Source organism: Accipiter gentilis, chromosome 18, assembly GCF_929443795.1.
Source record: "Accipiter gentilis chromosome 18, bAccGen1.1, whole genome shotgun sequence".
NCBI classification, from domain to species: Eukaryota; Metazoa; Chordata; class Aves; order Accipitriformes; family Accipitridae; genus Astur; species Astur gentilis.
Genome location: NC_064897.1, coordinates 8,272,174 through 8,286,787, shown reverse-complemented (window position 1 = coordinate 8,286,787; position 14,614 = coordinate 8,272,174). Strand labels below are relative to the sequence as shown.

The 14,614-nt window shown below is 49.1% G+C and overlaps 1 protein-coding gene across 1 annotated transcript; it reads right to left on the bottom strand.

Moving 5' to 3' along the window:
* Positions 1–173: 173 nt before the first annotated feature.
* Positions 174–12,219, bottom strand: MFAP5 (microfibril associated protein 5). The gene is made up of 9 exons (XM_049822042.1): positions 11,660–12,219; positions 11,179–11,241; positions 8,379–8,426; positions 7,192–7,227; positions 5,485–5,520; positions 4,647–4,682; positions 3,835–3,922; positions 3,327–3,400; positions 174–2,748 (listed from the first exon to the last, which is right to left on the bottom strand). Exons 2-9 carry the CDS (start codon positions 11,237–11,239, stop codon positions 2,624–2,626), a joined length of 504 nt encoding a protein of 167 aa, XP_049677999.1. The 5' UTR covers positions 11,240–11,241; positions 11,660–12,219; the 3' UTR covers positions 174–2,623.
* Between the last annotated feature and the right edge of the window lie 2,395 nt (positions 12,220–14,614).

The following is a 14,614-nucleotide window of genomic DNA, read 5'->3' as shown; positions in this document are numbered from 1 at the left end:
AATAATGACCTCCCAGGAAGACCTGCGATTCACGAGTGACAGGAGGGTGGCAGGGGAGGACTGGGCTAGCAGGCAATAAAGAGCTCCAAATGACAGATTTGGGCTGGAGTCAAGGCTGCCCACAAATCTGGAGGAAATACAGCTAGAGACAAATAAACCCAAACACATGAGAATTGCCAAGAATAACAGGAAATAAATTTTCTTTTAATATTTTTGTGTGCATTATATGGACTCTAGCATTAAAACAGTGTTCTCCTGGAAAGGAGCACCTCTTCCCGTCCCTGCTGAAAGCAAGCAACAGAAAGGCTTCTAACCATTCCCCAAACTGTATGAATGTTAAATTTCTATATACTGTACAGTAGCAATGTTATACAGTTATATATCTATATCTATATCAGCTTACATTCAACTCTAAATACAGAGCGGAGACTTGGCCTAGTCCGATTTCCAAGAGCTCCCTCTAACACCTCATCTCCATCCTACCTTCCTCCACACAGGCAAACTCCACAGGTGTCCCAGCATAGAAGTCAGTGGCTGCCAGTGGCTTGAATGTCTTTGAGATCAAGCTCTCACTGCCCTCCTCTCTACACAAATGTGCATATTCTCACTGCCCTCCTCTCTACACAAATGTGCATATTCTCAGTACAGAGAAATTCCTCCTCCATCCCTAGTCTCATGAGCCTCGAGTACTCAAGAGGAGCATCATCCTCTGTGTAGGGGTGTGATGCCCCTATGTATAGGGTGAAATTCCAGTCACCGCATAACTTGGAATTCTTTCTCCTGTATAGTGGGTTAATACAGAGAGATTTAGCCCATCGATGGCCAATTTTGACCTTATATGGAACAAATCTGTGTCTCCACAGGGTGTCTTCCCCTATACAGAGAATGTCACCAGCTTCTTGCTGCATACAGCAGAAATCTGAGTCCCGGGGAGAGGCTCTTACCTTAATTGTTTTGCTCTTTTTTTCAGAAATGTCTGCCTCTGTGCAGCAAACTGTCCCTTATACTGTGTGACCCTGGCCCTGTGCAGCACACCAGTGCTCCTGCAAGGCTGAACGGTACTCAGTTCAGCAGCTGAGTACATTATGCGATGGGGGTGAAAACTAGCAAACTGGCTATCTGTTAGTTGGAAACAACACTTAGAGATCCTAGAGACAGGGTCTTGCTGATCTGCTGCAGTGAGCTAAGCTGCTCAGCTCCAGTGCCCCACAGAATCATGCCACTGAGAGTCACATAGAGTGATTAATACACTTCAGACAGCTCTTCCCCACTTACCCTACGCCGTCTCATAGTGAAAACTGCCCATATACCTGGAAATGTTCTCTATATATCTGGAAAACAAAGTTCTCGAGCAGACTGCAGACATCCCGTGCTACCAGAGTGAAATCTTTTCCCCAGGTTGGCCTGCCTCTATAAGTGCTTATACCTGCAGATACGTTTACCTCCCCACCAGCACCTGGCTCTGTGCAGGTCAGCACAGCCAGAGAACCTGCAGGAAAACCCAGGGATCCCAGAGAACAATTCTTCTCCCACCATTCCAACTGTGACTCCTTTCTGCTTTGTGCTGGAGCTCCCAGGTCAGGAGGTAGGAACTCAAGTGGAGCTATTGAAACCAGGCTCAGCAACTGGAGAGTGTGGAGGTAGCCAGACCAAAACAAGTCACCAGGACAAGCTAATTCATTGCAAGTTCCCAGTACTGCGAGGACACAGAGGTTCTTCATGGGCTCTCTTGGGCTTAGGAGCTGAGGCAGCCCTACTTACTGCTCCCTGGAACTTGCCTGGAACGGGCATCAAGAGATTTCTTCAACGGAAAAGGAGGGACAGAATGGGGGAGAGGAGAGGAGGGAGAGGAAGAGGCAGCACTCTAAGCCAACGTAATCTTCTTGAAAAAAAGATAATGCCATACAAAATCCAGAATTCTTCCTTTTGGTAGCAGTTGTGTGTGAGGGAGGCAATGGACTTGAGACAAAGAACTTCCCAGAGGTAGTTATAAATGATCTGCTGCCATACAGGGACAATGAGGTTTGCCTTGGGTTGAGAACAGCTCATCTCCCAGTTCTGTCACTTCTCTGAGGCCAGCAGACACAGGAGGCTGTGCTACCACACAGCAAACTCAGTGGCTCAGGAGGACCAGAGAGGCTCAGGCTGACTAACCATATCTGAACTCACACTGCTGCCATGTAAGAAACCCAGGCCAGGAGTCCTAGGTTTGCACTCCTCCACGTGAGACACAGCTTAGGGCATCTGTACCGTTGGAGAGGACTACATCCTGTCCCCACGTCTGTCTCTTTGCAGGTGCAAAGCAAAAGAAGATGCAGCACATTTATAAGGACCTCTGGGAAATAAGCAGTTCATGGCCTGCCAAACAGAGTTTGAGAGAAAAGAGGGGACAGCATCCCACATCCTCAGCAACAGATTTAGAAGATGACGACAGCCACCGTGAACAGACTAGCAGAGAGGGGACTCTGTGTACTGCAGCACCTGAAGAAGAGGATGTGGGGGAAGGCAGAGAAGCAAGGAAATGGCAGGGAAATCACAAACAAGAAGGACTTGTCTTGGGTTGTAGGTAGTGGATGACGATTTCTCTTCTCTCCCTTCCTTTTTCTCTCCTACTGTTGGCAGCTCACAGAGCATCAGGCCTTCTGCGCTGCTGCTGCTCCAGGAGTTGTCTGCAAGGGAGATGCAGGGGTTGCCCAGATCGGCGGAGACGTCGAGAAGGAAGACCAGCCAGCTGGCGACAGATCTCATCTGAAGACATAGCAGACACACACAGGTTGACAGATAATCAAAGTTTCCTTCAAATTCTTCACCACAAAAATAGTTAAGAGGTACATCCTTCACTTCGTCTACAGAAACTGTTGGAACTGCTGAATCCTCTTATACGTGAAGCAAGTGAACAAGTCCTTAGGCTTTTATTAATTTCCTTCTGGCTTTATTCATGTACAATATATATTAAAATAACTCGTATTTTGCTACAACAAAGACTGCAAAAGAAATCTAGACTGGATCCTTTTTCTATTTGTGAATAGAAATACTGAGAGTTACTCTTTAACCTCAAAGGAATGCAACTTTGAGTAAGGGTGTTTCTGGGGCTAGCACAGCATGATCAAGACTGAGGAAGGCAGAGCTCTCATACTTGGTAGTATGATATCTACTTCCCAGTGTTTTTCATGGCATGCATACTGGATGCAAGGCTGCATTGCATTACAGGTCCCCCAAACCACGTCCAGGGAAACTACTACATATGGGTTGGGTAATTAGGTAGCTAGGAGACTCTATCAGATGGCTACAGCTATTCTTCTAGGTTAGCTTGTGCTATGACTCACCTTGCATGACCTCATTCTCCTTGCAGACAATGCGAGAGCACACCTCCTTGTTTATTATGTACATGCGACGCACACTGAGGGATCACCAGGAACACGCCAAGAACAGTAGTGAAAGGCACAGGGACCCAAAGAAATAAAAAAAGGATACAGACAATAAACATGTATAGTTACTGATAAGGAGGCAAATCCTAAATTTTTAGGATTAGTTAGTCTAGAACAAGGCTGTTGTCAATAGGAAAGTAATCTTTGTCAAGACTTCAAAAAACGGCCAAATACCTTAAGTATGGATTATGATATAGGGCACATTACAGCTCCTTAGTGCTGCACAAGTAATAGTTATTGTGCTGTTTTAATTAATCACCCTAAAAGGACACTCTGAGGATAGGATGCATCTCACCAACTGGTTCCCTGAGGGAACCTCTAGTCTTCAAAGGAAACAACTGCAGAACTGGACATGCCATTTCTGGAGAGTTTTTAGGGCTTTTCTTAGAGACTGCTGGTTTCTTACCTTGTAACACAGAGGTAGCTGATACACTGCTTTACTGGTTTGTGAACAGAGTACAGGCGCGTGCAAGGGAACTTTTCTTCACGACAATCTGGGAACACACGCAGAGAGAGGTGCAATCTAGCATCACTGGCAGAGGCACCCATTCTGGCACACTTATGACTTCACTGCTAGGTACTGTTCTCCAGGCTTCTAGGGAAGGCCCCTAGCCACTATTTTGCACTCTCTTGTGAGAGATGGGGATGGTATAGAGAAGAGGGAAATAAGGTAGACATTTCTGATCCCCTTGCCTCATAAGACAAAAGTAAGGGAAAGTTGAGTGAAATGCAAAATAAGCCCACTGGGAATCCTCAATACAGAAGGCACATGCTGTAAAGCGGACAGACACAAATAAACAAAATGTAAATTGTAGTCGCATGTTTAAGACACATGTTTCTAAAAGATCTGCAATCTCAGAACTCAGTACACAAATCTAGTTCCTTTCTTTTCTGGACAATCAACCCTGTAGCTAACTGTGATGGGTTTTCTTGTATTTCCTTCCGAAATGCAAGGTCTCAGCTACTGACAATGACAGAATATTGACCCAGTGTATCTGGTCTGGTGATCTGCCAGTTCCTCCCCTCCTCGGCATGCCACCCAGAGGAAGACTTCTGCTTCCACTACCATCGTTCTCCGGTACTTCTAAGTCAAGGAACAGGGTGAAGGGAATTTTCTAGGAGACAAAGCTCAGTGCTCAGCCAGCACCTGCCTGGAGAAGTAACAGCATGGGTGAAAGTGGGTCTGGGAGGGGGTGCAGGCAGCAAACTTAAACGTACCTGATGAAGCTGTCGTAGTTTCACTGTCAGACTGAACTGGAAGACAGAGGGTAGCAAAGTTAGTGTGATTTACCATGGTTCCTTCCTAGACATCAGCTTACTCAAAACAAATAACTGGAAAGCACTTTCAAGAGCCTTCTATTGTAACTTCTAATGTGGAAAAAGATTTCATTGTTACGGACATGAAACCAGAAACGAAGGTACAAATCCAATATGAATCTAGTGCCAGCCACCCAGCCAACAATGCTAAAAAAATCTGTCCAAGCTTTACCATAAAGCATCACCACTACTGTTCAAAATTACACTGTAAGGGTATCTTGACGTATAATTCAAAAGGTTGGGTAAATGTATTTAGTTGCTGTAATTGCCACCCACCTAGGCAAGAAGCGAAGGAGCCTGTGACTGCCTCTTACTAAGGCATAGTGACACCTTTAAGAAACAGCATCCCCAGAACGCTGGTTCTTTAATGTCCATGGCAAGGGGTCAAAAGGAGGTTGTTTTGTTGTTCCCTGTGATACAGCAACCTGCCTGTACCACAGTAAACCAGTACATTCTATTATTTACCCAGGGAGAAACTGGAAAGGAACTCAGAGGACTGACTGCCAGGCGCACGTTCTCATCAACAGTTACAGAGGACTTCTACTTCTCTTGTTCACATGCCATAGTGTCAGCCAGATGCACAGACAAAACAGATGGGCATAGAGAGAAGTCTTTTGGGCATCAGGGCTGCGGTTAGGGGCAGTCGGGGAAGGCAGGATTCTGGGTGTGCAAGGGAACGGGCAAGGAGAGGGAAGGGGGGGGGCCACAACATTTGGCTGTGGACTGAGAATAAACTCACCAGGACTAAGAAGCACAGGTGGTGTGACAGCTGCAGCTAGAAAAAGAGAAGATGTTCTGAAAGATCTTAATTTGAGCTTTTAGTCTCTTTCCCCCTCCCACAGTTCTGCCGATGGCTCACCACTCCTGACCAGTTGCCATCCCACATCTGGGTCATAGAGAACACTGATAGTGATGTTGTTATCTGACTTGTCAGAGTAACTGCAGGCTTTCCTTGTGAATATGCTGGGTGTCCTACAGATGATGGGATGCTGTAGGGCAGAGATGGGTCCCATGGCATGTCCTTTGTGAAGAATTTCTTCTTGATCCCACAACAATAAGCGCTTTGAAGCCAACATCTGCTGTAAAGGCTTCACGTTCAGTCTTTTCAGGCTTAGATGTAGGTTAGCCACTGCCAGTTTGGTCCGGGCACCAAGCCTTATCTACCCTCCTACAGACTGTCAGGTCTCACACACTGGACACGAGACTGACACAGGTTGCTTTCACCTCCCATACCCACCAGGAAGATCATGCACATCGCGTATACAGTACTGTGCTTCCACTTTTCTCCTCCAGTGCTGTCCCGTGACAGCTGGTCAGCTTGACCCACAATACTCTAGGCAGCTGATGAGCAGAGTCACAGGGCAGAGGAGAGACCATGGAACTGCTGTCCTGGAGAACAGGACACCAGTCTTGGATGAGCTCTCCTACACACACAGCACACTTCCCAGCAACAGCCAAGCGCTGCTGTCTCTCCTTTGTCTCTTGAACCATATCATCAACCAGATATGTTCTCCCTCTCCCTGTCCTGCCTGGTCCCCCCACCTCAGGGGGATGTGTTTGAGAGATTGACCCAGCAGAGAGAGAAACCATCGCCGAGGCCAGTGGTGCCGGATTTGAAACAGGACTCTTACGGAAAAAGTGGGGAGGCTCCTTCTTGAGCCCCTGGCCCTCTCCTCCATTGCCCATTGTGAGCCCGGCAGGATTAGTCTGTCTTGTAAATGCCAACACTCACATGAGGTCTGTGTCCTTCCCCTGGGGCTATCTCCACAGCAAGGCTTGGTTCTGTAAGGAGGCACGCTGCATGCTCCAAGTGTTCATCTTCTAAGCCTCCACCATCTACCCTGTCTTTCACATACATTTCACTGTCTCCCAGTGACATAGACACAGGCACGGCCGGGAAGACAGTACTAGAAGAACAGTATTTCCACCTCCCCATCCCACCACTGCTCAGAGTTTGCTTTATTACTATCTTGTCGGTTTTTTGCCACCTCTGCCTCCTGAGCACTCAAGCATGGCTGCCAGCTGTCAGCAAACACATACGCAACCTGTGTCCCATTGCTGCCCAGTTAACCGGTGAACCTGACCAATTTCTCTCCCTTGTCATTTAGTCTCTTCCTTCCTGCAACATTCTCTGGAAGCCCAGGCTACGTGAGCTTTGGATTTCACGGCTTCCTGCAGTGCAAGCAGCTTCCAAGAGCCCTGGTACACTGGGTGAGACTGGCATTTCCTTGGAGAACAGGCCATTAAGTCACCCTAAATTCATCTCCCTGCATGGAGCACAGAAAGGACTCCCAGACAGCCATAAACGCTGGAAGAACACTGCTAGATGTCAAAAATGGGGAAGAGGAGTTTCTGAGCATAACGGGTAATTTCTGGGTCTATGTAGGCAGGAATAAATGTGAAAAGGGGAAAAGAAGCCTGAAGTTGCCAAGAGATAGGCGCTTACCAGAGGTGCTGACAAGAGAGTCGGTACTAACGTCACCTGGAAAAGAGAGAATGTCCTTGAGAGAGCTTGTCTTTACTTTGTGGTCCCTGACATAGCTAGCCATAGCTAGCTTGAATTACCTTGGCTGCCAGGGTAGGCTCCTGAGACAGTGGGATCCAATCCAGTAAATACATAAATAAACACAGTACCCCCATCCCACCTGTATCCAACCCCCTTTTCAGTGACTGGCCTGGGACTGGATTTCTTAGTGCACATGTTGCATCAACCCTTACTGAACTCTGGATTCATATTCTGACTTCTCAGATATGGCCACTGTGGGCATCTCAATGGGAAAGAAAGATGTATGAAACAAAGGCGCTGATGGCTGCTGCAGCAGCTGAGGTACCCACTGCGGAGGAGGGAGGCAACTCCAGGACCTAGCCTTGACTGCAGAACTTCATTAGCAAATGAGTTTCTTTGAAAGGCAACTGATGGCAAAGCTGGGCTAGGTGTGGTGGAGGGATAAAGTGGGAAGGAGAGGGAGGCTTGGTGGACACATTTTGGACTGGCTTCTGAATAGTTTTCTGTGAAGTCCAAGGTATTACACATGACAGGATCACAGCTGGGAGATCTCTGATGGCTTAGTCAGGGGCTTCAGTTTGAAGAAAAGGCAGGCCCTTGTGGTTCTTCTGGGTGCTGAAGCATGATGCAAACATATGTTCATTTTATCTTACTGTGTCACAGAAATGGAAAAAGGTCCAGATGGATAAAGCAATTCACCCCCCAACAACACAGCCAGTATGAGGACCAGTCAATATCCTTTCTCAGTGGCCTCACTGCTAAAGCACCATGCCACTTGGGCACCCTTTCTCTTGGGGTTTTCCTAAGCAGTGGTAGAGTTCCCAAGCATCTCAGGACTGAAGGGTTATCAGCTCTCCTGGATCGCCCGCAACCCTTGACTGTGAACATAACTTCACTTGCTTCAGCTAAGTGTTCAGGACCCCAACACTAGTGAATTATTTGTAAAGAACACACAACACTTAGCAGGTTGTCTTGGAGGGCTTGTTTAATCTTCACTGAAAGGCAAGCTCACAATGTCACAGGCAAGGAAACAAAGAATAGCATTTGCAATTAAACAGGCTGTAACTACACAGGTCAACTGGGTCACATGAGCAGCCTTTAGCACCTAACATGCCTGTAATACTTACCAGTTGCACTTTCCAGTTCTTGCCCATTGACCATCCATGGAAACCAGTCTGCAAGAGAAGAAGAGAGAGGAGTGAAGAAAGGACAGAGAGAGGGATTTCTATAGTCTGCAGGCTTTGTGAAATTTTTGAGATGCCTCTCTGTCCGGGAGACACCACTGCCCTCTACTGAAAGGAGAAATGCTCTCCTCTGCCTCTGCCTCTGCTGCTGGCTGGATTTGTTCTTTAAAGACTTGTGGATACGGTGGATCCTCATCCTATCCCTGCTGCTTCCAGCAGGGTCAAAGGCTAGGTACAGGGACAAGATAGTAAATACCTCCGGATCTGCTACCAGGCTTTGCTTTCCTGAAATGCCATTTGATGCATTTTGAAGCCAAATTGCACCGTTGCCTCTGTGCTCTGGAGGCTGGTCAACATCCCTATCTCCATTTTAAAAAGAGGAAGCTGAGTCACGGAAATTATTTGCTTGGGGTCACAGATTGAGTCATTGGCACAGTAAGAAAAGGATTGCGGGTCTTGTAGCTCCTTAGGCAAATATTTATCTGGTCCATCATCCCTCCTGGGTATGGAGCACAGAGCAGAAGATCTTTCCCCTCTCAGCCCCTGGGCACACTGGAGAGGGAGAATGGTGAAGGCTTGGCTGTGCATGCTGGGTGGAAGAGGATAAATTGAAACTGAGCTAGACTGTTCATTTGTCCAAATATAAAGGGTGAGAGAGCTGCTTCCTACAGCAGCCAGGAATAGGAAAATATTTCCTGCTAGCCACAGAGGAGGGAAATGTCTGCATAACTGGGGTGGGATGAAGGAAGGAGTTGGCAGGAAAAACCCAGTGATCTGGGGCACTGCAGGGATGTGTGCAGGACCAGCCCAAAAACCAGTACACCATGCTACATCTGATGAACTCAGCCTTTACCTTTCTGTTAATGGGAGCACGGCCTGGGTAAAAACTATCAATCAGGTCTGGAGTTTTTGTCTTAGTTCTTCCTCATTCCAAGAGCAGTTATTTGCAGACTGCAGAGGGACTCTTGGGACCCCTACATAATCCTGCTCTGCAGCATTACAGGAGTCACTAGACCCTGCTATTCCCTTCCCCACCCAGCTGCCCACAAGGGCTCAGCTGCTGGCGACTGACCCAGACATGTTTAATAACTTTAGTGCACAACGTAGTACAGCCCAAAACTTTCCCTGTTCTGGCTAATCTCTTAACCATAAGAAGTAGAGGAGAAAAATTATATTGAACACTTTCTCACTTGCTTCTGATACAAAAGGAAGGACACAAATTCGGAAACCATTGCCAGGGCCAGTGGTGCCAGTTTGAAACAGGAGTCATAGGGAAAAAGGAGGGAGGCTCCCCTTCTTTTTTATAACAGTGAAAAGTCAGCTCTTACTAGCTTTCTAGCTTTTTTTTTTTTTTTCCCCTCCTCCCTAGGAGATAACTAGAAAACTGGTCCAAGTCTAAAACAACAGGGCACAAGTAAAGTGAAACCTCTGTATATGAGGAGAGGAGACAAAAGAGGAGACTTCCTTATCAGATTTTCAACCATTTCAATTTCTATCTGCTATGGTACCAGACTCATATGCTTTATAAGTGATTGGACTTTATTGTCCAAGTTCCAATAAATTCATCCTTGAAGTCTGAGAAAACTGCAACCCTAATTCACCAAATCTGTAGCTCACCCAAAACCAAAAGAGACAATGAGACCAGCTAGTGATTCCTGTTGTTTTCCAAGTTAAAACAAAAAAACCCCCCAGAAATGCTAAAACAAAATACACAAAAGTCAGAAATATTCTTTTCAGGCCTTCTTCATGCATCATTAAAACCACTGCCTTTTTTTTCTGTCTCTAACTTTGTAGGCCACTTATAAGCTCATCTCTTGAATGCCTCACCTCCCTGCTTTGCACTCACAAACATGACATCCTCCACTGTGCACCTTTACAGGAAAAAATGCTATTGGGAGCAGAATCAGGCTTCAGCATGAGGGTAGGACTGAGGAGAGTAGATTGGAATAACCTGACTTGAATGGGATAGGTAAAGTCATCTGTCTCCTACATACGGTCTTTCCTGGGCAAAGCTTTTTCTATTCACTGGAACTGATCTTCTTTTGCTGTCTGTCCTAAGTCTTCTGACTATAAAGTCTGATGCTGCCCTCTTGTTTAAATTTTTGTGCTGTTCCTTTTTTAACAAATTCAATCCCACCTGAATTTTTGCCAGAGTAACTCCAAGCAAACAAAGACATGGAGCAACAAAACATAACACCACCAACCACAAAAGCAGAGAGCGGTTTGAACTACGGAGGTTAGGTTTCTCAACACAGCTATACAAAAAACTACAAAACCTCCCCACAGCTGAGTGGCCTGGAATGGGGCCATTCCAGCAGGAACCGCTAGTGACAGCAAACTGTCACAGAACAAGTTTTGTGGAGCACTGGGAAACGCTCTGCAGATCATCCCAACACAGATGGTACAGCTGTCTATAGCAAGCACAAAACACAGCTAACCCTCTTCCTCAGCTCTGGACCTGGCTGTTTTGCTTACCCAAACATCCCTGCAGCGGAGGCTGTGGACCTCCGTCTCTTGCGCCTCCCAGTACTTACTGGAGAGTAGACATATATGGGAGCCATTCCCCAGTTCCTGTATTTTTCCTTACAACCCTATATCCACCTTGCCGTGTTTGGTCCTTCCCCCTTCACCATCCATCTACGTTTCTCTGTCTTTCTCCTTAGGTTACTGCACATTAGCCTGCATAGGAAACTCTGCGGGGCCGGGATGGAGAAGAAATCCTCCCCCCGGCGTAAGGACTCACCAGCTGGGGACAAGGAGAGAGCTAAGAGACACAACAGTATACAGGCTCCAGAGGTCTTCATCCCTGTGGAGTGGAGGAGAGAGGAGTCACAGGAAAGCTAAGGCAGCAACAGGGATACCCCCCCCCCCGATAGCCCAGGAACTCTTTGCTTGCTGCCTCCATTTCCCTCTCAAGACCACTTGGTCTTCCCAGCCTCTCTCTCACCTGTCTGTCTCCCTCCTAATCTGTCCAGTTTTCCAGCTGTTTCTGAAACATTCTGGACTGACTGCGTAGCTCCATCTGCTTGCTTTCTCTTTCCACCTCCTTTTTCCAGTCTCCATCTCTTTTCTCAACCAGGTGGCCAAGGCCCCCCTCCACACACACACACCACCACCCCCAGCATGCAAAGAAAAGTTTCCCCTTGTTATCTTCCTCCACTCTCTTCTGCTTTGAAATGATCTTGAGGAGCACTGAGAGGGTAGGTAGGGTCCCCATCACTTACTGCAGCCCTGGGTCTCCACTCCCTGCAGCAGCAGTCGCTCTCTCTCTCCCCTTCAGTGGTCCCCCCCACTTTGGCTATTGGATAAATCACATGCGGCCACACCCAGAACACGTTCTACTTTTGGTTGTCTTCAAAATACGAATTTGTGGGGAGAAAAAAAAAAAGAAGAAGAAAGAAAGAAAGAAAAAGGAGAAGCCAGCGAGATGGTGGGACGTGGTGTCATCATGCATCTGGAATGAGGGGGGGAGCGAGGAGCAGCAGCCCACACCCTCATTCCAGAGTTTATTATCCTCCGAAGGGAGCCCGCTCCTCCCATTCCCCCAGGAGGGCCCAGCACCAGGGACGGATTCTTGCCGCTGCCTTAGACCTCCGGGTCCCGTTGCGGTCTGTGCGCCCCCGTTCTTCCCCCCCCCCCCCCGCCCCTCTTCTCCTTCCGAGGCCGCCACATCTCGCCGGCTTTCCCCACTCCACCGCCGCCTCCTCCCCCTCCTTCGGTTCTCTTTTCGTGCCGTTCGCCTGCCCGCCCTCGGGCACCGGGACCCTCGGTAGAGCCCGCACCCCCTCCCCCCCCCTCCCCGTTTCCCGGGGTCTCCCCACGGTTCTCCCTCAGGCTCCGGACACCGGGCCGTGCTCCTGAAGCCGCCACGTCCGCGGGGTCTCTCCGCTCCGGGCGGCCCGGCCTGCGGCAGGAACCGAGGGTGGGCACCGGGGGGGGGGCAGCGGGGACATGGCGGGGGGGGCTGAGGGGCGGCGGGCAGCGGCGCCCCGCCGGCCGCGGGCAGATGGCGGGCTGGCAGGCAGCCAATCGGCTGGCAGGAACAGTGATGACATCATCCCGCTGCCCCGCGCCAGGGGCGGAGGGGACCAGCGCCTCCCGGCGGGACGGGGACGGGGACGGGGACGGGGATGGGAATGGGGATAGGAATGGGAATGGGGAGGGGATGGGGATGGAGATGGGGATGCGGTGGGATGGGATGAGGGTGGCGATGGGTTGGGATGGGGATGGGGGTGGGATGGGATGGGGATGGGGATGGACATGGGTTGGGGATGGGGGTGGGATGGGAATGGGGGTGGGATGGGGCTCCCCCCAGGACCAGGCTTGTGTGCGTTTGGGGGGACGGGGAACAGGCAGCAAGCAGGGCGCTGGGTCCATTCTGCAATGCCATGGCTGTTCTGGCCAGTGTTAGAAAGGTGGGGAATAGGGAAAACGTGTGCAAAAAAAAAAAAAAAAGTAAAGAAGTAGGAAAATGGGAGAGACATAAACTGAGAAAGGAAGAGGAAGAATGAGATCTGACCCTCCCTGCCATCCGTCAGACTCCCTTGTGCCTCCAAGCATGCTGCATTTTATGAGAGAGGGAGGGGCAAGCCCATGAGCCCCACTGGAATAGCCGTACGCCCCTAACCCTTCCTCCAACAGCCCCGGGATCCCCCGTCTTCTGTTGCTTTCTCAGAGATTTCTTTCCCCTTTGCTGCTTCTGGAATTACTCCTCTGGGCCTGAGGAGGCACTGGCTGGACAGTGCCCCTTGTACGAGCTTCAAGGCACAACCTCAGTCCCGAAGCCAAGCAGAAAGCTAGGAAATGACCAAGCTCCCTCCCTCGTGCAGCAATGAAAAAGAAACCTTGTAGGGGAAAGCTGTGTCCCCTACAGCTTATCCTGGTAGCCAGGTAACCCTCGTTTGCTCTCAACAAATTGCAGACTAGAAATAAAATCCTATAATGCCTTGTATGCAGTTACTGAGGGAATCCTCACTATGTCCTCGCTGCCCCAAGAGACCCAGAAGAGTGCTACTGCGTGTGACATATCTGAAGCCACCACTTCTTACCTAATAGTGGCTGAGCATCAGCTGTGGCAGTGCTCAAGAGAAAAGACAGAATGGACTGCTCCTTCTTATTTCTGCTCCTCCCAAGACTCGCAGGGAAGCAGCTGTGGTGGGCAGTACCAGAAGAGGCGTAGAGGGGATGGGGAAAGCTAGGCATTTCCCTGCTCACCAGGGCAGCCCTCCGGACCCAAGCACCATCACTGTTTTACCGGAATGAGACGCCGTCATTCCCGCTTTCAGGGATTGGCTAAAACTCAGCCCGCTGGGGACGCTCAAAAGGTGTGATTAAACAACCAAAAGAAAACGATGGAAGTTATAACAGCACCCCAGTTTGAGGAATCCTCTCAGATCCTCGGCTTCTTCTGGAAGTCCACATAGCGGTATGTTTGGGCTACACCTTTCCACACAGCTTGGTTTGGTTTTTGTTTTTCTCTGTGCCTCTGTGTTGTCATTCAAGCCTCTGTTACTGCTTAACTGGATAACTAAAATAGCTTGAAGACCTTGTGAGTTCTGAACACATTTATTTGAAACCTTCATTGGTGCCCGATGTTTTGATCTAGCAATCTGTTGATGTACCACCATCTCCCACAGAGCGCAGAGTTCACCTCTAGTCCTGCGCAAGGTTTCTTCTGATTGCTTTTGAGCCTTAAATGCTTTTTCCCAACTGGAAGACTGTGTCCTCCCCCGGCTGCTCCGTGCGGGTAGACCACTTGTGCTAGCAGCACCCCTCCGTCTGGAGACCCGGGGGGAGGGAGGGGGATGCTCCCGCTGATGGAATCGCTGGCTGGGAAGCAGTTCCGTATTTTATATGCCAGAGAAACCGCAGTGAAGTAACGGGAGGTCTCGTGGTGCTCTTGCTCGCCGTGGACACCGGAGGGAGCTGCAGCACACCGGCATGCGAAGCCCCATTTTTTCCCCTCTTGCAGTCCAAGCACATTCTGCAGATGTGGCTCTGTGTCTGCAGGCCCCGGTCTGGTATGAAGGCTTCTCCTCTTTGCTCTCCTGTTTGTCAGTCTGCTGGATCCACAACTGTTTAACCGTTTTGCTTTTGGGGACAGAAAAGAATCTCGTCATTTCTTCCCCCATCCTTGCCCCATGACATTGACAAAGATAGTTGGACAGCCCTCACGGCTG